The following is a 26,901-nucleotide window of genomic DNA, read 5'->3' on the forward strand; positions in this document are numbered from 1 at the left end:
ACAAAAACATAATTAGCTTCTTTATATCAAACATATCTTAATGTTTGCAGAAGAAATGTGCTGTCCTTACCAGCCCAGTAAACTGACATAAGAAAAACAAAGGTAAACTAAGGACACTTCATTGTATTAGTCATGTCTCTCTGCTCAGTCTACAGTCATGAAAATCTCCCATGTAGTGCCTTTCTTATATTTGGCAACACATGCGTAAAAATCTGAATTTGCATAAACTCCTCCTTAAAGAAAAACTTAGTCTCATATAAAGATCTGCACATGACTTATATTAAAATATTTAAGCAAATATTATATATATTTACAAATGATTATTACTATTTGTTACTCAATAAATATTAATTTTCTCTCAAAATTTAGTCACCAATTGATTTATGATACATGGGCAAAAAACTCCATATATATTCATTATTAAATGTGTGCTCCATTATGTAATACAGTCATTAATCACAGGAATATTATGACTCTTTATTGTTAAAGCTACTTTTGATTGAAGTTCTGATAAGGTGGATTCACAACAACATCAGCTGTTGCTTAAAAACAGGAACCAGATCAGTTACATTTTATGAGATATCCAAAACTCCATAAAACTAAACTAAACTCCAATAAAACTAATCCTCTGCATGGTGAATGATGGACATATCAAAAATGGTTTATCGTTTAAAAAATTTTTTTTTAAAAAACACCACATACTGAATATCGAACGATGGGTGTTTGCCAAAAGACAAGCAAAAACAAGAATATATACTGAAGACAAAGCAAACCCTTCTCTTGATTTAGTATCACAGTGTCACTGTGACTCTTGAGGACAACAATAAACATCAGAATCCTCTGATGTTGTCTGCAGATTCAGCTGCTTTCTGCTGTTTTCTAATATTTCTGTCTACCACGCTCTCTATCAAGCATAGCGACTCCTTAAAGCCATTTCATACACCCTTAAATCATTATTGGTCTCCTCCTCTGGTGGCTTCATATTACAAATGTGTTCATGCACTGAGAGATTTTTGTTCAGCTCTGCTGATGCTTTGTGTTAAGTTTGACTTTTTGGCTCAGTAATACACAGCAGTGTCTTCAGGCTGCATATTCTGTCCTTTAGAGTCACTGTCTTGCTTGACGTCTCTAAATCAATGCTGAACTTGCTCTTTAGTGAATCTTTATAGTGAGAGTCCCCAGTGTATTTCATCCCAATCCACTCCAGTCCTTTCCCTGCAGGCTGTCTGATCCAAGCTGTGTAGTAGCCACTTAGAGAATAAGAGACCTGACAGGTGATGGTCAGACGCTGACCTGGCTGCACAATCACAGAGGGTGGCTTTGTCAGCTGTTCACACTTCACACCTGCAGAGAAAACATGTTGAATGTAGTTCAATTAAAAAATAATAATAATAGCTGTCGGTGTTTCTGTTCAGTGAGACTCACAAGATCCAGCAGCAGCAGAGCTACAGAGAACATGTTGATACTGAAGCTAGTATCTTCTCTTCTTCGGAAACCTCCTGCAGTATATCAGGTCTTTATATTAGCCTGGGAGGAAGTTTACTTTGCATACAGATAAACACTGACAAAATAAAAAGAAATATAGATTAAAGAGTCAGCCATGGGTACAGATTGAATTTTTGTGAGGCATAATAATAATAATAATAATTTTAGAGTGCAATAACGTCTCCCATTCAGGAAAAAATACCACTGTTACACAAAGTGAAAAGCTTGAAAACTTAAAAATGTACAGAATGCATTTGTTCTTTGCTTTTTAGTTTTAAAGGAAATAATATTTTTCAAATATTAAAATTAGTGCTGTCAATATTAATGTCCTTAAAATGATGTTAAGCCTAGTTTTGTGTAAACTCCAAATAAGTCCAATGGGTTTGTTATTTGTTGCACTAAAATGTTCGATGATCCCACTGTTTTAGCCTAATGTACAAAATAATGTTGACGAAGGTTACTCAGAGTTTAAAGGTCAAGCCGGTCAAATAACCTTTTATGTTTCTTCCCTATTTTCCCTATTCCCTAAGAAAAACTGCTCTTTATGTTGAAATTTTTATTATTATTATTATTATTATTATTTAAAGACAATACCATTTTTGAAAATGTACTTAAAGTACTTAAAATAGCACTTTATTTTTATGTCTGCCCAATTTTGGCCAGGGATATTATGTTTGTTTTGCCTTTTTTCCCAGAAATTAAAAGAGCTGGAGTTTATAATATTCATGTCCATCTCTATTATTTGATTCTGTCATCCACTAAATCCCTTTTAAATTAAATAAACATTTGCGCTTTGGGGCAAATTCTCTTGTGCGATTAAATGTGATTCTAAGCTTCTAATTAATTAGATTCATTTTTTTTAAATCAAGTCCCACCCCTAGTATTTATTAGAGATGGCACGATACCACTTTTTTATGTCCGATACCGATACCGATATCATAAATTTGGATATCTGCCGATACCGATATGAATCCGATATAGTGATTTTTAATCAACAAAACTGTTTTTTAAATATCTTGCTGCATTTTGTATAAGTTCATACTCAAGTTTAAAACAACAACTACACTAAAGCTATTCTGTTATACCTGTATGCAAAAAAAAAAATTTCATAGTTCAGCAATACTGATCAATCTAATAAACTTAAACCTACACCATCCTCCCTATTCTGGTATTTTAAAGAGTACTTAGCATAAATATTAAGCAACCTAACTAATAGGGTTCCAACTCCCAGCAACAAAAATAAATAAATAAAAAATATGGAACCACCCCTCACGCTCCACCTCATGATGCTTAATCGACGTAATCAACCTTAATTTGATGCAGTGTGAAAAAAAATGCACAGAAATCAATTATTTTTCAAGAAATATTAAATAGATTCAACATCTTTCTTCAACAAAATTGCAGACTGCACAGATGGTACCTTCCCAAAGGAAAAAGTACTATAGCTTACTAGGGTATATATATTAGACTTAATAGTTACTATATACAGTAACTGACTTCTATTCATTTTACATCAAATTAAAACTTTGGGTGTCAGATAATTATTTATTAAAAGCTAGACATTTTAAATGAGAATAAGAAAGAAAAGTATGTCTTTGTGCCCCCTTTTCCCTGTTAATGCCCTATCGGCCCCCCTGGCTAAACTTTGCTAGATCCGCCCCTGCACAGTTACCAGCGTCAGCTACGTAGAAAAAGATCCTGGAGTAGAAAGTAATATTAAATAAATTCTAACAACAGCTGATCAAGCTTAAACGTGCTGCTGTTGTTCAGCCGCTGGTTTCCTCTTTCTGGTGCAAAGTGGGCCAAAAGCAAACTAGAGACACGGACTCGCGACAGAAAAGCCGATCAGCTGATCGTTAAGCAGTTTCATGATTGAAGTAGCAGCAGGAGAGGCAGTCGCTTGTTAAGCTTAACGCAGGAATGCTTTACAAACATTCAGAGATGGACTTACACACTTGCTTTACTTCTCTCGGGATAACTTTGTCGGAGATGAAATGCCGGGTTGCTAGCGAAGCTCCACATGCTATCCAGACCACCGACAGGTCCCGCATGCCACAGCTGCTCTATCACGTGATGCATACTGCTCCGACGTGCTAACGTTCTGAGGTGAGTTACGGCGTGTTGCAAGTTTTGTGAGGTGCTTTCGTGATATTTAATGGATTGGATTACATTTTTTATTTTTCTCCGATATCCGATCCAGTAATTTAGGTCAGTATCGGACCGATACCGATACGTAATATCGGATCGGTCCATCTCTAGTATTTATATGTGCTAACAGTGTGTTCTTGTGAACTGCAGTCCACAGTGGAAGTCGCTCTCAAAGGACGAACAGAGCAAATATTTTGATAAGGCCGAAACAAAACAACAGAAAGAAGCGTCACGCCAATGAAAACTCAGAGTGGTCCACTAAAGAAAACTATGTATGTCCAAAGTGCCAACATGCAGTTCATACATGTGCCAATCGCTGCATTAAAGGATGAAACGGTCACTGCAGAGAGTTTGTATCACCTCATGGAAATTCTAGTGTGTTTATATTTATGCTTTTTTTTTTTTTAGGGCAAAAAGAGGAAGAGAACCTGAGACAGAGCCATGTTCTTCTTCTTCATTTGTAAAGCAGTAACATCATCAGCCACAGCCAAATGTTTTCAGCCTGCCTCACCAGCAATCACTCTGTGCACCTACCCAGGCTCAGCAGCCCTCCTCTCAACATGCATATCACGATCTACAACTGAATCACACCAGCCCTACTTCTCCATCCACATCCTCGTCCTTGGCCTCGTCTTCAGCACCCATTCAGCTCCAGACCATATAGGATCTTGCTGTCACTCCTGGAAGAATTTGACCCTGTCACTTACAAACAGTCTCAGCAACTCTCCTCTCCATGTGCAGACCACGGTCGTCAACTAAATCTTACCAGCCCTGCTGTTGATTCTGCTCCATCCATTTTTCGGCCTCCAAAGTTAAATTCTTTGAAGACTGAAAAGAGACGTGGTCACTTTTTGACGACCCCTTCACACCACAGCCCGATCAGAACTGCTCTCCTCATTCATATATGTGCACTACTCAGGCACTAAATGTAGTCTTGCTTCTATGGATAATTCCTGTCTGGTACTGAGTGTGATGACTCAGTGGTTTTGTTTTGATTAATATTGTCTTATGTTTCAGTTTAATTCTTGTTAAGATTTTCTAGTTCTAAGGTTTTGGTTCCCATGCTCCCCCTGTTCAGTGTCTAGTCTGTCTCTCTGTGCCTGTCCTCTTTTCTATAGAAAAGAGGACAGGCACAGTCCACCCTGTCGCTTGTGCCCTCTGTTACCATGTCAGTTATGTCGTGGTGCTAAGTTCATGTCTCGGGGTCTGTGTCTTTTTGTACGCTTTGTATTTCCTGTCTTACTTTGATAGTCTCGTGTGCTTAGGCAGTGTGTATAGTTTCACTTAACTCATCTTGTCCTGCCTAAGTAGTCCCAGTTATGTTTCCCTTCTGTCTCCCATTTCTGATTGCTCCGCTGTGTATTTTAGTTCTCTGTCTCCTGCTTGGTGTCGCGTCATACCATCATACCCGGCTGTGTGTTCTGTCTGCCTGTTAAGCCTTGTTATGATTCCCAGTCTAGTTAGTTTTCTGTTCCTTTTGCTGTGCAGCAAATAAAGCTGAGTTCTGAGTTTAATGTAGTCTTCTTGAGTCTTGCACTTGGGTCCTACATTCAAGGATTCAAGGAGTTTTATTGTCATTCGAATCACATGTTTACATTAGGTGGAACGAAATTACGTACACACGATCCCGGAGTGAAAAGAAACAGAATTTAAAAAGTAATAAATAAATAGTTTTTGTTTTTTTGCTTTTTTAAGAACAAAACAGAATAACAAGTACTAAAATAATACAATAAATAGAGTGCAACAATCTGAGTACCAGTATGGAGTATGGATATAGAGTGTAGGTATAAATATAGGTATAAATACTTTAGCATCAAAAGGGCATGATGACCAGCATTGATAAAGTGATGGTGTCAGTAAGTGTCAGTAGTGATTAAAGGTGCTACAATATCAGTTCCTGTCCATTATGCAGGAGGACACATCTGAATTCTTGTAGAGAGGCAGTGAGACAGGTGAAACAGTGGTGGAAAATCCAGCGTCAGTCTGCAAACTGCTGATAGGTTGAATGGTGGCTTGGTAACAGCTATAGACAGAAGGAAACAACCTAAGTTCACAATCAAAAATTCACAAGGAGTATGAGGCCTGGTACCAGCATGTTAGCTAATGGACTTGCGAAAGAAAGATAGACTGCAGCCTGGTTGATTACTGCAGATGAGAGACAGTTGAGTGGAAGAGGCCAGAGCTCTGCCCTTGGGTCGATCCAGGAGAAACACAACAGGCAGAGAAAAAGCAGCAGCCGCTCACCCGGACCATGACAGCAGAGCCATCAGCTTCAAGACTTCTCTTTTGTGAGCCAGTCCCCAGACTGGATTTGGGATTGACATGCTCTCTGATTTTTAGATTATTTGCATTTTTTAAAGATTACTGTTGCATTTAATTCTAACTTTAATCTCTGGTTCTCTTCCACAGCATGACTTCATCCAGTCTTCCTCCTCTCTCACCCAGCCTGTCACACCAGATGGCCGCCCCTTCCAGAGCCTGGTTCTGCCAGAGGTTTCTTCCTGTTAAAAAGGAGTTTTTTCCTTCCCACTGTCGCCAAAGGGGCTTGCTCATAGGGGGTCATCTGATTGTTGGGTTTAAGGGTTTTTTTGTTTTCTCTTTATTGTTGTTGGGTCTTTACCTACAATTGAATTTAATTAAATTGAACTGAATCAAATTAAACAGTGTTATTCCGATTATTTTGGCCTCTCCACTTGATGTGAGTCAATAAATAAAAAAAATAAACAAAGGATGATTCTGTCAGTTTGTACAACAGGATGAGAGAGTAGAGAAGAACAAAATTATATTTAGTGTTCAATGAATGTTATACAGCTTATTTTATTGATAGTCGTTCCTTGTACTGATCCTAACAAAACAGTTACTTTTAACACTGCAAAATTTATTTGGGGTGGGGGGGAGAGCCCTGTCAGCCCTGTCAGCCCTGTGCTGAGAGGGACATGTTCATCCATCTGTTTTGTTCTAATAAACTTCTAATAAATTTTAGGAAGACCTTCTGTAAATCTGTTCAGTTTTATTCATATAGCACCACTTAACAAATAATTCATGTCGCAATGCACGTTATGTTGTAAGGTAAAGACCCCACAGTGTTATTCTAGGACAAATGTTTGAATTATTAACGAAGTGAAGTCGATAATCAAAGGTGAGTTTTTGGCTATGACTGACTACATATGTATACTGTGTCATGACTGGACATACATGGATGTAAACCACAACTTAACTGCTCGCCTGAGGCAAAACAGCCACAGCCGTCATTCTAACCTAAAGGTACAAATATTGATAAATGTGCAAATATTGTTAAATATTCTGTTTGTCAGGCATCCTGTTTGAAGAAAACACTTTGAAGCTACTTGAATGTATATGAACACATTTATAAGAGTACAAACACATTTCAAGGAAAATAAAAATGCTCAAATTTTAAAGATTGTAAGTTATTTTGTTCATGTATTAGTCTGTCTAGTCATTTTATGACAAGATGGATGCTGTAATTATATTTTTGTACAGTTTTTGACTTGAAGAGAGTAAAAGGAATTAGTTAGAGTGAAAAGAATTGCCTGGTAATATAAACAGAATCCGTAGCGGAAAATATCTGTTAAATACATGGAAAATATACGGTGAATTAACTGAATTTTCCATTTTAGGTGAAGGAAATGTCTGTAAGTAGTACAGAAAATATACTGTAAATCTACAGAAATGTAATATCAGAATCCTCAGTTGTCAAGCTGTTCATCTGCAGATACACCTGCTTTCTGTTGTTGTCTCTGGAGATGGTAAATCTGCCTCTGAATGACTGAGAGTAGTGGATATAGCTGCAGCCACCACTGATATAAGTGATCCATCCCAGTCCTTCTCCAGCAGCCTGTCTGAGCCAAACATAATGATCATCACCACTGAACCCTGAGTATGTACAGGTCAGTCTGTGGGAGTCTCCAGGCCTTCTAACCACTGGTTCAGACTCAGTCAGCGTTTGACCCTCAGAACCTGTACAGAGATGCTAAAGGCTCATTAATCCAAGCATTTCTCCTCAGAATTTTGTACTTTGTTTTTTTCCCTATGTTTAACAAAGTGTATGTCCTTACCAGTCAATTGAAAAAACAGAAACAATCTTCTGTAATTAAAACATTTATCTTTTATTTTTGAAAGAAAAATCTGTTCTTATTTGGCTTGTAAATTAACAAGAAAAGAAAAACAACCATAAACTCATGAGAATTTATCATCAAAGCTATTTTTCTGCCAGTCTTCAGTGGTGCAGCTCAATCTTGTCGTGCCCGTTTTTATGTTCTGCAGCACATATTCAAAGATGGAAACAGCCTGAGTTTGCATCAGCTTCTCCTCATCATCAATCAGTTTATCAAAAGAAATGTTCAAGCTAACCAAACAATCAGATATATAAGTAATATGTATGTTCATTCATGTTTTATTCAGCAGGGTTTGATCACTCATTAGTAATACGAAGATCATTATTTTAGTTTTTCCTGATTTTACCCCAAAGTAAAATTTAAAAAAATGTTTTCGTTTATTTACAATAATATTTTTTTCCTAGAAGTTTAACTCACAACCACAGTAGATCCGACAACATTCATCAGTACAAATTAGTGCAGTTGGGTTTTCTGAGCATCCCAGTTGTCGTTCCTTCACGTCTTTCCTTGACCTCATGACATCAGGCACTGAAAAAACAAAATGATACTTTTTTGACAGGTTGACCTCCACCTTTCTATTATCTCTACAGATGGTGAACCACTCTTTAGATAACTGAAAAAGTATAGTCTAAATAATGATGAAATGTGTTTGTGTTTACTGTATTTGCCAGTATATAATAATTAATATACAAATATATATTATTTCATTATATCTTATTTAACAAACATCAGTGTGCTCATGTAAAAACTACTGGACATTTGTTTTGTTTTTTTATTTAAATCTAAAATCTTGACTACTTATCTTGATTATGTATTCTTCTGAAATTATCCATAAAAGTTTACATACATTTTTTCATATTATTTTATTATTATCAGAAAATACTTTTAAACTGTTTTTTCAAAATATGCTTTTACATGTTGTAGTATCACAAGTGTTTTTGTGTCAGTGAGCTGATCATCATATTTTTGATCATCTACTGCCCCCTGTAGGTTCCTGTGAAACTGTATGTCTGAAGGTTTTTGTAAAGCCTCTCTCATTACTTACACCACTGTGTGTGTTTGGCACAGTAATACACAGCAGAGTCCTCTGGCTTTAGGCTGGACAGTCTCAGATACACCATGCTGTTGCTGTTGTCTCTGGTGATTTCTATACGTCCTTCCACACTGCTTGCATACACTGTTTTACTTGCATCAGACCAAATAACTCCAAGCCATTCTAAAGCTTTTCCTGCAGGTTGTCTGATCCAGTGCATTCCATAGCCACCAAAATTGAAACCAGTTCCTCTACAGCAGGGGTCGGCAACCCTAGGCACACGTGCCACAGTTGGCATGCGAAGGGTTAACTGATGGCACGGCCATAGCTGGACTGGCCATCGGGCATACCGGGCATTTGCTCGGTGGCCCGATGATTTTTTTTTTTTTTTTTTGTCATGGTATAAACAATGAAAGGTGTCGGATTGGCCAGATGCTGGCCGGTGTGTAAAAATAACTCAGTTGTTTGGTGGTGGCATCGCGGAGCTTCCACAGATTCAGTAAAATTAACAAGTGGAGGAGGCCAGCAGGTGGATGAGAGAAAGGGGAGGCGGCCGCCGAGTGTCAGGTGAACTGAACTTCAGGTAAGAAGTTATGAGCTGCAGTCTATCTGGGTCAGATATAAACCAAGTTTAGGTGGAGTTTATTTTCGTTGTGCTGACTTTTTACAGTCAGTTACAATAACTCGTACTGCGTACTAGCTAGCATGGCAGAGTTTCTATACAGCTGGGTGAGTGCTTGATGTTACTGATGTTGAACTTTATTTAATTCATAAGGTTAGTTAGTAGAGTTGCCAACCGTCCCATAAAAAGACGGAATCCTCCCGCATTCAGAGAAATTATTACACGTTTCGTGTTGAGCTGAGAGGGGACGCAGTTTGTCCCGGACTTCAGCTAGAATGAAAAAGACACAAAGGTGGAGTTATTCTTTGTCTTTGCTGCACAGCTGCCTCTTCTTCTCTCATTCTTTCCCCTCCCTGTCCTGTTGCTACTTTAATCATGAGACTGATCAATGATCAGCTGATCGGCTTTTCTCTCTTGTTTGTTTATCGCCCACTTTGCGCCAGAAAGAGGAAACCAGCGGATGTCGCGCTAAACAACAGCAGCACGTTTAAGCTTGATCAGCTGTTGTTAGAATTTATTTAATATTAATTTCTAGTATCAGCTGAGGTTTGCTGGAGCCACAGCTGTAAAAGCTGCTGGTCATGATATCGGTTTGTATATCGGTTTGTATATCGAGGCGATCGTGGCTCAAGAGTTGGAAGTTCGCCTTGTAATCGGAAGGTTGCCGGTTCGAGCCCCGGCTTGGACAGTCTCAGTCGTTGTGTCCTTGGGCAAGACACTTCACCCGTTGCCTACTGGTGGTGGTCAGAGGGCCCGGTGGCGCCAGTGTCCGGCAGCCTCGCCTCTGTCAGTGCGCCCCAGGGTGGCTGTGGCTACAATGTAGCTTGCCATCACCAGTGTGTGAATGGGTGGATGACTGGATATGTAAAGCGCTTTGGCGTCCTTAGGGACTAGTAAAGCGCTATATAAATACAGGCCATTTACCATATCTGGAGAGCGGGAAACATGAAGATGAAACCAGGAGATGTCCTTACTGAATCATCAGAGCTGAACAGGTGATGGAGAAACAGGTTTACCCTTTAGGTGACATGAATGAGTTGAAGGGAAGTTATGAACTGTTTCTGAGAGACAAATAACACCAGGATCCTTTTCTAAGTAGCTGACAGCTGGTAACTGTGCAGGGGTGGATCTAGCAAAGTTTTGCCAGGGGGGCAGGTAGGGCATTAACAGGGAGAGGGGGGCACAAAGAAGTAATTTCTTATTTTCATTTAAAATGTCTGGCTGTTATTAAATAATTATCTGAAGCTTACAACCAAAGTTTTTATCTGATGTAAAATGTATAGAAATCATACATATACCAACAAGACTGTACATCACTGTCACAACAGCGTTTGTTTTCATTCAAAGGCTTTATGGCTTTAATACCTGGTGGGCCGGTCTTTAGTCAAAATGCCCGGGCTGGGGTTTTTTTCCCAGTCCAGCCCTGGGCACGACACGCAGTGAATTAATCTGAGAAGGTGCATCAAAAAATAAATGGCCGCGCCAGCGGTGCACATCGCAAATCAGCTCGCATAGACACATTAGTTGTGCCACTTCTTAATGACAGTATCTAGCTAACAAACCCAAGTACCAGATTCAACTTGTAATTGGCTAAAAGTAACTTAGCCTACTGGTAAGAGGGACGTCGTTAGCTTTCCACATTCCGACACTTCAAAAGCTTCAGGAGCTTTCTGCTCAGCACAGCATCAGCACCACAGAAATACAAGGATACATCCGTAGACTCAAGACACAATGCATTTTTGGAACTTTCAGGCGTATGGACCAATGTTTTATTTTCTGATCAAACCAGAAAACTTTAATGAGCAGCTGGATTTGTCTCACATTGAGTGGCTGAGTTAATGCCAGTTAATGCAACATCGAAGCAGCTGGAATCCCCAGCTTTGCGTGTTCATGGAGCTTTCATTTTCACCTACTGGACATCACTACCTGACAAGTTTAACTGTCTTCAGAACATTGCAGAGGCCTTATTGACAGTATTTGGCTCTACATATCTGTGTGAGCAGATTTTCTCTCACATGAGTCCTCAGGTAGCCGTCTGAATGCTGGACACTCGGAGACCCGTGTCTCTCAGTGGGAGACCAGAGATCATATTAACATGTGTGTCTCTGTATTAACAGACATGCCATATTGGCTTAGTTTATTTTTCTTATCATTCTTGTGAGGAGACCATAAATAGCATTTGTATTTTCTGTTGTATAGTTCATTTGTGTTTCTTGTTATGGATAAAAAGTGTCTTTTTTTATTTCAAAATAGCTGATAACTATTCGCTGATAGCTGCCAACATCTGCGAACAAATATAATTCTATAAAGTGGTTCTATATAGTGTGTAACTGTTAATATAGAGCGTTATTAAATTTATTGCTAATGCAATCATATGGCACACTGACTTCTGAGGAAATTTTAAATGGCACTCGCCATCAGAAAGGTTGCCTACCCCTGCTCTACAGGAAAGACTGAGGGCTTCCTGAGGATTTTTCAACACTGAAGTGGAGGGAATGGACTCCATAGCCTGACCATTCAGACCTGCCAAAAAACATGAAAATTATAAATAAAAAAAGATCAATTTCCACATTCTGTATTGTATATTCTAGTGACTTACAAGGCAGACAGAGCACTGCCAGCAGAGCAGACAAACTGAGCAACATCTTGAAAGAGAAGGTGTGAAGCAAATACTTTGAGAGCCAGTCATTAAAAGAACCTGAGTGTACCATGTGAATTTCAATAGGGAGGGGCTCAACTATCTGGGTCACTTAAAATTCAAATGCATCTCAAAATAAAAACATTGCATTTAATTCACTCTTTTACTTCTGCATTAGTTTTTCTTCCAAACATGGACTCACTTGTTGATGGGAATAGTTTTTTAGCATTAAAAGACATCGTACTCACTCTTGCCCAGAGATGCATGTTTCTGATCTCATCTGAATCTCATCCTACCAACCTACTGACTATTTATGGTTGTATTAATTATTGTCTCTTTAACATTTTCATTTCTGTCTTGACTTTTTACTCACCCCACCTGATCACAACAGATTGATGCCCTCCATGAGCCTGGGTGTCCTGGAGGTTTCATTCAACTAAAGGAAGTTTGACTCTCTCCCTACTGTACTTTCAGTCAACTTAGATTTCTCTTGAAAACATTATTTGGTATTTATTTTACAACATGAAGTGCACAGAAAATAATTTATTTTATTTTTATTCACAAGACATATGATGGCTCTTGCAACAAAAGGGTTTTTTCATGATCAATATTTTATTGTATTGTAATATTTTTTAATTAAATTTATTTCTCCTTTTTCTTCTAGTTTGGCCACTCTCCTCTTTGGCCCTACCTTTCAGTGGGTTGCTCTGGCTCCAGGGCTCTATGCTTCAGATTTGACTTTCCCAATCTGCAGTGCTCTTTTTATAATGTTCATCACCTCTTGGTTTCTCTTTTTCATCCTTTCCAGTTATTACAGATAATGGCACCTCTTAAATCAGGCTTTCCAAGAGGTCCTTTTTCTTTTTTTTCTCCAGTGTCATGGTTTTTCTTTGTAATATTGTTAGGACTTTACCTTACAATATAAAGTATGATTAGATGATATTTGCTTCAAAGTAATAATGTATGAATAAAAATGGATTTAATGGAATGTCAAAGAAATTAGAATAAAAGATTTCATGCTAACGATTGATAACTCATGAATTATTTCAATCTATTTTGTAGACAATTAAATTAACTATTTAAATCATTACAACTGGAATTAAAACTCCATCCATCCATCTATCTATTCTGTACTTCTTAGCCAATTCATCATTGTGGACAGCATTGGTGTCCATGCTGTCAGTGTTTCTGTTCATTGAGACTCACAGGATCCAGCAGCCAGCAGCAGAACATGTTGGTGCTGAAGGTGATCTGACAGGAGCTTCTCATCTGATGAAACTGACAGACTGATTTCAAGTCTTCAAGTCAAACTGAGAGGAAGTTCACTTTGCAAACACATGGAAACTGTCAGGTTATAACAGAAAGATGCGTTGCTGCTTTGCTAACAGAGAGTTTGTAGGGGTGAGAAACTGAACTGTAACTTTAAAAACTGATTTATTTCAACAAGAATCAATCATTAATTTATGTTTTTTAGGCTACATGAGCTGTTGAGTGTTTTATGTTTATCATACACATTACTGTGAAAGTATGAACAAGGTAAACCAAAATGGATTCTATTCATTATAACCAAAATTAATGAACGAATGAACTTATTAGAGATAATGCAGTTCTATTGCTTGTTTATTATGAGTTGGAAGTCATTTTGTGGATGTCATGGTCCTGGGTCGGTCACAGTGTTTTTGGTTGTGTACTTTTACTTTTGATAGTTTTTTGTATTATGACTGTTGTTTTGGGTTTCCCAGGGTTTAGTTGTGTTCCCTCTGTTTGGTGTCATCCCTGCTTGTATATCCCCTTTAGTGTCCGCGTCTCTGAGTCTGTGTCATTACGTGTATGTGTTTCTTGTTTTACTTTAAAGGTCTGATGTCAGTGTGTTCTGTTTACGTTTCCCCTGCCTCGTCAGTTGTTGTGTCTCCCAGGTGTGTTTCCCTCCTGTTTCAGATCCCCTGATTACTGGTGTGTGTATTTATAGTGTGTGTTCCCTCGTCCTCGTGGCTGGTTTGTCTGCTTCTCTCTGTCCGTCTTCTGTGTATTTCCTCGTACCTCCCCGCGTATCTGTTTCTGGTTAGTTTCTGTTAGTTTTTCCCAGTTTAGGTTTTCTTAGTTTCATGTTCACCCTCGCCATTTCTGTTTGTATCTACTTTTGTTCAATAAACTCACTTGCATCAGAGCTGCTGCATTTTGGGTCCTAAATAATTCTCACACGGCTTGCCCCGGCAACCCGTGACAGTGAATGTAAATTGCTAATTTTAAATGCTGTGTGTTTCTTCACCTTGGTTCACTGTGGCTCTCAGGCAAAATAACAAACAACAGAATCCTCCTGTTGTCACCTGCAGATACACTTGCTTTCTGTTGTTGTCTCTGGACCATAGATATTTATATTGAAATTAATTTTGCACTGACTCCTTCTCAGCAAACTGTATCACTGTTCCACAGAGTCAAAATACTATAATAATAATATTTGAAAGTAATATTCTAACGTGCTGCTGTTGTTTAGTGCGTTACAAGAAAACAAAACATCGGCCCATAAAAGCCAAAAATCACCATCGGCCCACTGGGCAAATGTATGCCCGATGGCCAGTCCAGTTGTGTGTATAACTGGGTAACTGCATTTGTAATTGTGCATTATGTTACAATCTCTGATTGTGTTGTCTAACAAAGAACTATGGCAGTTATGAGTGTAGTCATGAATTAGTTTTAATTTTCATATTTTTCAGTTTGGTTCAAATTGGAATTGTAGCACTTTTATAGGTATTTGACTTCTTCATGAAATAAATGTTATATTTTCATTGGATACTCACAATATTCCCACATGATAGTTAGTTTATTATTTTATTTCTGTATGGTATAAAATGCCATACAGAAAGAGGATTTTGATTTTGATTTTGATTTTGTGCCACAGAGTCCCAGGGTCTTCAGTAGAGCAGGGCGATATGGCCAGAAATATTTATCACGATATATATTTGAAAATTTGCGATAACGATATAACTGACGATATAATTGATGCGAGACAAAATACAACTCCACAACATTACTAGCGCAAAAAGACAACCTTCCATTTATTTTCACTTAAACAAGAAGCTGGTTTTTATGTACATTAAAGCTTTATAAAAATTTAACAGTGCAAATGCAAATTCCTTGCTGAAAGTTTAACCAAAAGGCATTTCCAGTAGAAATGGGCTGACAAATCCTGAGCATAACCATGTATAATATCCACTGAAGTTAAAAAGAGTGTGCAGTATGTATTTTTCGGACCATAAGGTGCACGGGATTATAAGGCACATTAAGCGAAACAAAGCAGTCAGATAAATCAAACTTTATTGAACTCATTCTTCTTGCTTCCTCCACTTCTGTACCATTGATTCATTAATGTTGAATTCTCTGGCAGCTGCTCTATTCCCATGTTGTTGCAGTATATTAATGACTAACCTCGTATTGTGGATGGATTATCTCAGTTGTTCTCCTGACTGAAGTTTGGTCCGTTTACAGCATCCTGCCATGCGATTGCATTTGTCTCTAACCATGAGGAACCTTCACGTTAACTTTTATAAGTGTAAAAGTGTTAGTGTTCGTCCTCCAGCTTCACTGTTTATGTTATGCTAACATAGCTGTGTCGCTAGCGATCACGTAGCACATCATTATATACCAGCTAGCCCAACTTCAGTAACCCTACAAACGTCACTGCTGTGTAGTTTCCTGTCTTCATTTATGTTGGAAGTGATAGCAGAGCTGTACGTTTGAATTTTTTCAGAAATCTCTCAGTCAGAACCAGAGGTGGGACCAAGTCATTGTTTTGCAAGTCTCAAGTAAGTCTCAAGTCTTTATCCTCAAGTCTCAAGTCAAGTCTCAAGTAATGTCAGGCAAGTCAGAGTCGAGTCTCAAGTCACTGGTGTAAAAGTCCGAGTCAAGTCACAAGTCTGAAACTTTGAATTTCAAGTCCTTTCGAGTCTTAAAAAAAAAAAAAATGAAAAAATAATGTTGCAGTTATATGCTAAATGTAAATATTAGACCATGTAATTTTTAAATCTGTGTTTTTCTCAACACATGACAAAATAGTGAACTTAGAAAATATACACAAATTGTGAAATTGCACCTCTTTAAAATGCAGCTCAATTAAACCTAGCTCCAAGAATAATTTTCACCGACAGTTCTGAGATAAGCTGCATGTTATTTTTGGATGCGGTTGTAGGACCGGCTTTAAAATCGCATGACAAAAATATCATACATATGAAAAAAAAACTGCATCACCAACGTAGCCTGGACAACATTTGCTAGTTAGATGAAGTCAGCTATCTCGTTGTAGCATATTTATATGCATATTTATAATCATACGGTTCTTGGAGTGAGTGCATACACTCATGAAGTTTAGTAACTTCAGGTCACTGCAACAAGCCCAGGTACAGTTTACCGACGGATGGGTGCAGGACCTTGAAATGCACCGTGTAGAACGAAAGACCATCGTACGAACAAAGGTAAGTTTACCAGTCTCACAAATCGTTGTCATAAATACACATTCGTTAACCGTTTATTAATAGGACCTTTGAGCTCAACGGTAATTAATTAGCAGTGGAAATAATTTCTGGTACCCATCACAGAAATGTAGCAGTGACAATAACACTGTATGCTGTAATCGTACTGGACAATTAGTGATACAAAAACCCTGTTTTATCCTGTGAATAAAAGTATATGTTTTTGTCAATGTATCATAATAACAGAAGCGAAACGCAATATTGTGTCAGGACAATTCACTATTTATGCACAATAAACAAAGGAGCATAGCGCGACAATTTCTGTTCAGCGCCAGACTTGCTTGTAACCTATATCAACAATTATGTTATGATAAAATACGTAATAACTACAACAGAAGACTGACCTTCGTGTAAATGCTTGGAGCAGACTAACCTGTGAGCTGGAGTGTTCTGGGACGTTATATGTGATCTTTGAATGGCTGCAATCCAGGCCATCCGTCGCGTCTTTGTTACTTCGGAAACATGGCTCGAACAATTTCTCTTCAACGACGTAATCCGATAACAACCGATCTCTTTACCCGTCGGCTTCCCGTGGCTGTCATGCGACCGGCTATTGCAGTTAATAATACAACAGCTTCTTGACATTTTTGTGTTTCTTTTTATCGCTGTGTAACTGATTTTAATTGAAAGCCTGCGTGCGCTAGTACCGCTTGCCACGAGTTCCCAGAATCCTTTGCGGTTCTACCCGTGAATGACGTCACATTTTCAATCTCTATATAATATGCATGTTAAATTTTATATTTGGGGTAAAATATCAAGTCTTTTCAAGTAAACCGGTTCAAGTCCAATTCAAGTCCCAAGTCATTGGTGTAAAAGTCCAAGTCAAGTCACAAGTCTTAGAACATTTTTTCAAGTCAAGTCTAAAGTCATAAAATTAATGACTCGAGTCTGACTCGAGTCCAAGTCATGTGACTCGAGTCCACACCTCTGGTCAGAACATGCAATATCATGCTTAGGCAACTAGCGAAACTAGTGAGCTAACTTCCGCTAGTTTCCTGCTAACTTCTAACTCCGTTAAATGTAATAAATTTTGTTTTCATGGATGCCTTGAAGTTAAACTTCATAGTTACACCTGGTAAAGCAGCAATGCTGATCGTTTTATTAAAGATGAAAGAATTTAGACAGTTTTTAAACTCTCAGTGATGCTGCAGTGTTCGTTTGATCTGAACGATACGGAGTTTAGGACCCAGATTACTCCCAGTTTTAAGAGCATCTTAGTCCGACAAATACAACAATAACAACGGCTGCTTGCATGTTCTGCAAAAAAATGTGCTTTGTCGTGTATCTGACGGACAAACACCAAACCAGTTCCACATCACTGAAGTTGCACCATTTTTACAAACCAATTCTGGTTCATCTGTTTCACTCAACAATCGGCCATGTGCGTATGAAAACAAAGGCACTGCGCATGCGCGTTTTACTCATATTCTATCGCGATATTTCATTTTCCTATCGTTGCCTAACATTATACCGGTATTACCGTGAACGGTATAATATGGCCCAGCCCTAGTCTTCAGGACCAGTTCAAACAAGAACACCACTTAAAGCCTCCTCTGTCATTAAAATGGACAACAGAAAAGAATTAGAAGACATTGTGGAAAGTGTGAAGTCTCTATTGACGATATAATTCTGGGGCCAGCAATCCTCCTTCTCCTCCTCCTCCTTTCCCTGCTGGACTTCCCTGTGTGTTTCACTGAGTTTTTAAATGCAAGAATGCTTGAAGTGTCTGAGTCAATGCTGAACTTTTTCTTCAGTGAGTCTTCATAGTGAGAGCTCCCACTACTTTTCCTTTTTTTTTGCCTGCAGGCTGAATGATCAGCTGTCCAGGAGCTGACAGGTGAGACATTTGTCAGACATTACTCTTCAGTTCATTTCTAAAAAGCTGAAAGCAAATTCTGACTTGTTTTGATGTGGTGAGTTTTGTACAAAGCAGCCTGTCTGACCCAAGCAGCATGAATATCACTGCTGAACCCTGAGTATGTACAGGTCAGTCTGTGGGAGTCTCCAGGCCTTCTAACCACTGGTTCAGACTCAGTCACTTCAGTACCTAAAAAGTGTTAAGATTTCATTAGTGCAATAAAATTTTCTTTCCGTAGTTTTATCGGTCAAATTAATTAGTTTGTCCTTACGAGCTGAGAAATAAAATGGAAAAAGTTAAAATGCTAAATGTTGTTGTTGTTTTTGTTGTTATCCAGTCTGCAGAGTGTATGTTAAGTCTTTGTGTTTTGTGCTGCAACATATATGAAGACAGTAAAGATAACAGTTTTGCATTGTCTTCACCTCTTTTCAACACCTTTTAATTCATGGGGCATAATTTAAACCAACGATGTCATGAACAGTAAAGACACTAAAAGTCATATAGTATGACTGAATAAAAATAATCTACAATTTATTCATGGTCTTAGAGCTCCTCCTCTGGTGGTTCCATGTTAAAACTGTTCAGGCCTTGAGAGGTTCTTGTTCAGCTCTGTTGATGGTTTGTGATACTGTGGCTCTTTGGCACAATAATAAACAGCTGAATCCTCAGTTGTCAAGCTGTTCATCTGCAGATACAGCTGCTTTCTGCTGTTGTCTCTGGAGATGGTGAAGCGGCCTCTGAATGACTGAGAATAGAAGATATAGCTGCTATCACTCTGGATGAAAGCAATCCACTCCAGTCCTTTTCCAGCAGCCTGTCTGACCCAAGCAGCATGAATATCACTGCTGAACCCTGAGTATGTACAGGTCAGTCTGTGTGATTCTCCAGGCCTTTTAATCACTGATTCAGACTCAGTCAGTGTTTGACCCTCAGTACCTACAGACAAAAACATAATTAGCTTCTTTATATCAAACATATCTTAATGTTTGCAGAGAAATGTGCTGTCCTTACCAGCCCAGTAAACTGACACTATAAGAAAAACAAAGGTAAACCCAGGACAGTTCATTGTAATAGTCATGTCTCTCTGCTCAGTCTACAGTCATGAAAACCAGTCTTGCAGTCCCTTTGTTATATTTGGCAACACATGTGTAAAGATCTGAATTTGCATAAACTCCTCCTTAAAGAAAAATACACTTCATCTCATATAAACAACTGCACACCACTTACAATAAAATATTTAAGCAAATATTATATTTATTTACAAATGATTATTATTTTTGTTACTTAATGACGAACATTTTTCTCTCAAAATCTATACACCAATTTATTTCTGATACATCAGTAAAAAAAAATTCCATATATATTCATTTTTAAATGTGTGCTGCATAAAGTAACACAGTAATTAACCCTTGTGTGGTGTTCGTATTTTTGTTATTCAGCCAGTGTTCATGGGTCTGGTGGACCCGCTAGAGTTTTGGCTTTCCAAATTAACACTATCAAACAATTTTATGTTAAATTACTCAACAGATGTTTACTTCATCCCAATTACAAGACATATGAACAGCAAACATGGTTAATTTTTTCCCTTTACCTTTGTTAGATCACATTTATGAATTAATGTGCTTCTCGTTTTTCTTTTATATAAAATGTTATAAATAAATCAGTTATAATCAAGTGGAGTGAGTGGAAAGACACAACACATTTACACGTGAAAAAATAATTAATTGTTTAATTTTTCTTTTGAAAAAAACTGAACACGGGTCTCACAGACCCGAACACCATACAAGGGTTAACAATAGGAACATTATGTCTCTTTACTGTTAAAGTCGAAGTCAAAGTCAAAGTCAACTTTATTGTCAATTCTGCCACATGTACAGGACATACAGAGAATAGAAACTTCGTTACTCTCAATCCCTAGATAAAATAGAAAATGAACATTTAAATATAAGAGTGATTAAAAATGCAAGTAAAATATTTTAAAGTAAAAAAATTAAATAAATATAATACAATTTTACATATAACAAGAAAGCTATACAATATACAATATAAGGGTAAATGACATTGAGTGCAAACCAGGCAGAGTAGTGCAAATAGGCAAATAGTGCAAATGGAGATTTGGTAATGTACGGTATGAGATAGTGTAACACAAAGTCTTATGAGGTAATGGCAGTCCAATGCTCCACAAAGTGACTGGTAACTGGTGCAGGCCAGTGAGTGAGTCAGAGAGTGTGTGTGTGTGTGTGTGTGACAGAGTTCAGTGAGACCGTGGAGGAGAGAGGGGAGAGGGGGCAGAATCGGGAGGGAGTTAAGCTTCCTGACAGCCTGATGCATGAAGCTGTCCTTCAGCCTGCTGGTTCTGGCCTGGAGACTCCGCAGTCTCCAGGCTCATGTTGATGGAAGTGGATTCACTACAACATCAGCTGTTGCTTAAAAACAGGAACTACAGCAGTAAACATTTTATGAGGCATCCAAAACTCCATAACAAAAAACTAAACTCCAGTAACACTAATCCTCAACATGGTGAATGATGGACGTATCAAAAAGGGTTTTCCATACAAAAAACAATTATATAAAAAAGTAACCAAACACCACTGACAGAATAAGGAACAACAGGGTGTTTGCCCACAGCCAAGCAAAAACAAGAATTCATAATTAGACTATTTGATCTTGGCATTATGATGTTTATGATTTAGATTTCATGGTGTTACTATGACTCTTGAGGAAAAGAATAAACAGCAGAATCCTCTGATGCCGTCTGCAGATTCAGCTCCTTTCTGCTGTTTTCTCTGGAGATGGTAAACTTGTTCAGGTCTGCTGATGTTTTGTGTTACTGTGGTATCGGGCACAGTAATACACAGCAGTGTCTTCAGGCTGCATATTCTGTCCATTTAGAGTCACTGTCTTGCTTGACGTGGCTAAGTCAATGCTGAACTTATTTTTCAGTGAGTCTTTATAGTGAGAACCCCCAGTGTATTTCATCCCAATCCACTCCAGTCCTTTCCCTGCAGGCTGTCGGATCCAAGCTGTGTAGTAGCCAAGAGAATAAGAGACCTGACAGGTGATGGTCAGATGCTGACCTGGCTGCACAATCACAGAGGCTGGCTGTGTCAGCTGCTCACACTTCACACCTGTAGAGAAAACATGTTTTATGTATTAAAAGTAAGAATCACTGTGCTGTGATCATAGTGTTTGTGTTCAGTGAGACTCACAGGATCCAGCAGCCAGCAGCAGCAGCAGAGCTACAGAGAACATGTTGGTGCTCAGTATGATCTGATGGGAGCTTCTCATCGTCTTCTGTGACTGACAGCATGATATCAGACTTTATATCAGCCTGTGAGGAAGTTTGATTTGCATACAGATGGATGCTGACAGATTATAAGAGAAAACAGATTGCACTGTGGCATTGAGTAGTAAGAAAAAGATATGATGATATGATTCATTCATGTTCAATTTTAGTATTTTAAACTTCTAGATTTCTTGTAGAAATATAAAAATATTTTCTAACATGTTTGACAAAAAGTTTATTCAGAAAATCAAACACTGCAAAGTCAGCTACTCACCTTTTAGCGTGCATTTGTATGTGCATATTTATGCCGGTCGTTGTGTATCTGGCACAGTAACACACAGCACAGTGCTCTGGTATTAGTCTGTGCATGCTGCTGACATATCCGTCTGCAAGTGCATCACTTTGTATCAATCCCATTGATTAAAATGCAAAGCATATTTACCAGATTTCTTAATTATGAAGTACATGCTTATTCTAAGCACCTTTGGATTTTTTTCTTTATCATATGTAAATATCTCATATATAAATGCTACTTTGTTTTTAATGAGAAATTGATGGTCTATTGATCCAAGAGTATCTGCACAGGTTTTTGGTGGACTGTAGATTGCACTGGTGCCTCTTTATAGGAATGTTGTACTAACTGATCAGTCACACCTGTGAAGAAAACATGTTGAATATAATTCTTACAGAAGTAACGGTGTGTAGTGTCCATGCTGTCAGTGTTTCTGTTCAGTGAGACTCACAGGATCCAGCAGCCAGTAGACGTAGAGCTAAAGAGAACATGTTGATACTGAAAGTGATCAGCTTCTCAGTTTTTGCTGCAACCAGCAGCAATAAATCAAGTTTTTATATCGGTCTGGGTGAGGCTTACTTTGCATATAGAGACACTGATAGATTATTAGAGAAATATCGATTGGTCAGACCAAGAAAGGGAAATGATAAGATTTATCAACGCTGATTCCATTATTGATATTACTTATCGATTCTCATTTGGTTGTCATTGGTTCTACTTTGAGAGTCACCACCATCTCTAAGCAGCATATCAAAAATGCTTGCATTTTTTCTCTTTATTAATGCAAGCAAATAACTGTTATTTAGTGTTTTGATACTAAAGGGTTGATACATGCAGCACTGACACTGCTGAAAGGCAGTTCTTATATATTATTATTTTTATATATTCAGATATTCATAAACATTATACTTATATATTAATACCATATTATTTGTTTTTGAATCATCTCTGTGTACTGACTGTATCTGTGTGATTTATTGTACATACTATGGTGGAACAAAATATATATAATAAAAATACCCAAATTAATTCTATTTAGTCTGAACTGAATTAATGCTGATTAATGCATTTCAGATGGTGTTTCTTCACAATGTTGTTGATGTTGAACAGCAGTTAATTCATTTATGTTGATGTAAACTGCAGAAAGCAAGTTGTCCAAGTACATGGACAACATTTATTCCTCATGTGTCACTGTGGCTCTGGAGCACAATAATAAAAAGAGTGTAGATTTCATTTTTATTATTATTATTATTATTATTATTATTATTATTATTATTATTATTTTTCCTGTGTTTATAAAGGCAGCCTGTTCATAGGGTAGTCTCTGAATAAGAATCCAGAGCTTGTACAAATCAGTCTGTGAGATTCTCCAGACTTTTGAATGACTGGTTCAGATTCTGTCAGAGTCTGACCATGAATACATGTCAAGTTAAATAGTTTGAAAACACAAATAAATGTTGTGTAATGTTAGGGCCTATAAATGTTTTTATGTGCCCAGCATAATAAGTGTCTATACTGCCTTTTGAACTACAGATGACTGTTTAAATACCTTGAAATATATCACTGATAAATTGATGAGCAATAAAATAAATGTTTCGAGGAGCAAGGGGAAATCATTTCGTATTTACAGCACTTGTTTTGGAGAAATGTAATTGCAGTGTCACTGCCTCAGTCACACTCCCAGGATTCAGCAACAAACAGCATCAGCAGAGCTACAGGTGAACTGATGGGAGCTTCTTCTGTTCACAGCTGTTACATCTAACATCACTCTTTATAAGAGTCTGTGAGGAAGTTTCCTTTGGATGCAGACTGGCGATGACAAATTATTATAGTGATATGAATTCTCCTGTCACTAATAGTTAGAGATTGCTGTCAAGGTGCAAAAATTATTTGGTGCATACACAAAAAAATGTAATTCACAACACTAGCTCAAAGATATTTGACCTTTTTTATATCACTGATGAAATTCAAAACATTTAGATAAAGCAAAAGAAAAAAATTACACTTACACAGAGATGAGCACAATGTTTCTGTCAGTATGTAGACGTGTATTATTTTGTAAAGGTGAATGCTCTCATTTTTTCAGCAAAGCAAATTTAACTACAGGAATAATAATTTTAAAAGGGCAAATTTTGATTTTTTTTTTTTTTTTTTTTTTTTTTTGATGAATTGAGTTTTTGTACAGCGTTTCTTCCTCTTGTGTCACTGTGGCTCTCGAGCACAATAATAAACAGCTGAATCTTCAGTCGTCAAGCTGTTCATCTGCAGATACACCTGCTTTCTGTTGTTGTCTCTGGAGATGGTAAACCGGCCTCTGACTGACTGAGAGTAGTAGATGTTGCTACTATCATCCTCAATATAAGCAACCCATTCCAGTCCTTTCCCAGCAGCCTGTCTGATCCAAGCTGCATCAATATCACTGCTGAACCCTGAGTATGTACAGGTCAGTCTGTGGGAGTCTCCAGGCCTTTTAACCACTGATTCAGACTCAGTCAGTGTTTGACCCTCAGTACCTAAAGGTGTTTAGATTTCATTAGTGCAATCAAATTTTCTTTCCATAGTTTTATTTATCCAATTAATTAGTTTGCTCTTACCAGCTGAGAAATTCAACAGAAAAAGAAAAAATATTAAACAAAAAGGTCTGATCATTGTAACAGTTGTTGTTGCTGTTGTCCCGTCTGCAGAGTGTATGTTGAGCCTTTGTGTTTTGTGCTGTGATATATATCAAGAGAGTGAAGATAACAGTTTTGCATTGTCTCCTCCTCTTTTCAACACATTTTAATTCATGAGGCATAATTTAAACTGACGATATCATGAACAATAAAGACACTAAAAGTTATATAATATGACAGAATAAAAATAATCTACAATCCATTCATGGTCTTAAAGCTCCCCCTCTTTTGGTTTCATGATATAACTGTTCAAGCACTTTTTGTGTGTGTTTTCTTCAGGTCATGCTGAACACAGTTCTAATACAAGTAACCATGTGTAGTGTCCATGCTGTCAGTGTTTGTGCTCAATGAGGTTTTTTTATTATTATTATTCATTAAAAGCTTTTAACACAATCATAAATTTTGATATTTACACTTGAAAATAGGAAAACCTACCCACCTGCTTTCTGCTGTTGTCTCTGGAGATGGTAAACCGACCTCTGACTGACTGAGAGTAGTAGATGCTCCTACCATCATAATGTATCCATGAAATCCACTCCAGTCCTTTTCCAGCAGCCTGTCTGACCCAAGCAGCATGAAAATCACCACTGAACCCTGAGTATGTACAGGTCAGTCTGTGGGAGTCTCCAGGCCTTTTAATCACTGATTCAGACTCAGTCAGTGTTTGACCCTCAGTAGTTACAGACAAACAGGAATAATTAGTGACTGTTTAGTTGTTTAGTTTCTATATTTCAGGTATATAACTTGTCTATCATAATGTTTGCAATAGAAATGTGCTGTCCTTACCAGCCCAGTAAACTGACACTTTAAAAAAAACAAAGGTAAACCCAGGACAGTTCATTGTAAAAGTCATGTCCCTGAGCTCAGTCTACAATCAGAGGGGCCGATGGCAGCCTCGCTTCTGTCAGTCTGCCCCAGGGCAGCTGTGGCTACAACTGTAGCTGCCTCCACCAGTGTGTGAATGTGAGAGTGAATGAATAGTGGAATTGTAAAGCGCTTTGGGTGCCTTGAAAAGCGCTATATAAATGCAATCCATTATTATTATTATATTAGTCAGGTAAATCTTATAAATGTACAAATTATGGTCTTTATTTATTACATAATATGTAATAATTTGCTCTAGAAATGAATTTCTGATACATTAGTAAAAATCTCCATATGTAATAATTATTAAACACATGCTCTATGAAGATAATAAAACTGTGGGAACATTATGACTTGTTACTGTTAAAGCTCAAAGGCAGGAAGAGTCTCTAGGCCTGGTATGGAAGCAAAACAAACACACACACACACACACACACTCAAACGTGTACACAGGGAAACAAGGAGCAGATCACACCAACAAGCAACCACAAACACTCCGATAGTCAAAGAGAACTTGTAAAATTCATTAAACCCTCAAAAAACACATGAGCCCTGGGTCCCCACACCCAGGCCTATGACAACTTAACAAAAATCCAAACATTAAAGATTACATTTAAACAAAATGTAAATAAATTCAAACAGAATTCAAACTCTGATATATTTAACATTTAAAAACTGTATTCTAGGAACAGGATTTATGCATTTTTTAGGAATATTACATTTTCTTTGTTGTTGTTGTTTGTTTGTTTTTTTTATACCAAATGAGTAAAGATTACATTACAGAAACATTATCTTTTATTAGTGTTAGTGTTAGTGTTGAGTTATTTAGTGTTTAATAAAGTAGATAACATATTCTCATCTAAATATGAAAGTACAAAATGAAAAGATGAAAGATGTCATATGCAGCTGTAAAAGATCTAAAACTGAGCAGCATACGCAGGGTTTATAAGGTACAATCATCTAAACAGAACACTGCTTTCACATTTGAACATATGAAGATGTGATTGAAGAAATACTTCTTCTTTCCACCTATATTATATATATTATATATTATCTATATATTTTATGTCTGTATTGTATGTATTTACCTATTTTCATTATTCTAAAGTACATGACTTTTTTAATTGTGCAAACCTATATCAGTAGCCTTAGAGCTCCTCCTCTGGCAGCTTCATATAAATGTTAAACCAGTGAAGGGTTTTTGTACAGGTCTCTTCATGGTTTCTGTTACTGTGGCACTCGATGTTACTGCTGCACAGTAATACACAGCAGAGTCCTCTGGCTTTAGGCTGGACAGTCTCAGATACACCATACTGTTGCTGTTGTTTCTGGTGATTTCTA

General features: G+C 37.6%; 1 gene segment (V, D, J or C); it reads right to left on the reverse strand.

The window, feature by feature from the left end:
- Positions 1 to 21,251: 21,251 nt before the first annotated feature.
- Positions 21,252 to 21,698, reverse strand: LOC113021561 (Ig heavy chain V region 5A-like). The segment is given in 2 exon segments: positions 21,252 to 21,574; positions 21,656 to 21,698. Coding segments are annotated over 2 exon segments (366 nt in total).
- Between the last annotated feature and the right edge of the window lie 5,203 nt (positions 21,699 to 26,901).

Source organism: Astatotilapia calliptera, chromosome 4 (assembly GCF_900246225.1).
Source record: "Astatotilapia calliptera chromosome 4, fAstCal1.2, whole genome shotgun sequence".
Classification (NCBI taxonomy): domain Eukaryota; kingdom Metazoa; phylum Chordata; class Actinopteri; order Cichliformes; family Cichlidae; genus Astatotilapia; species Astatotilapia calliptera.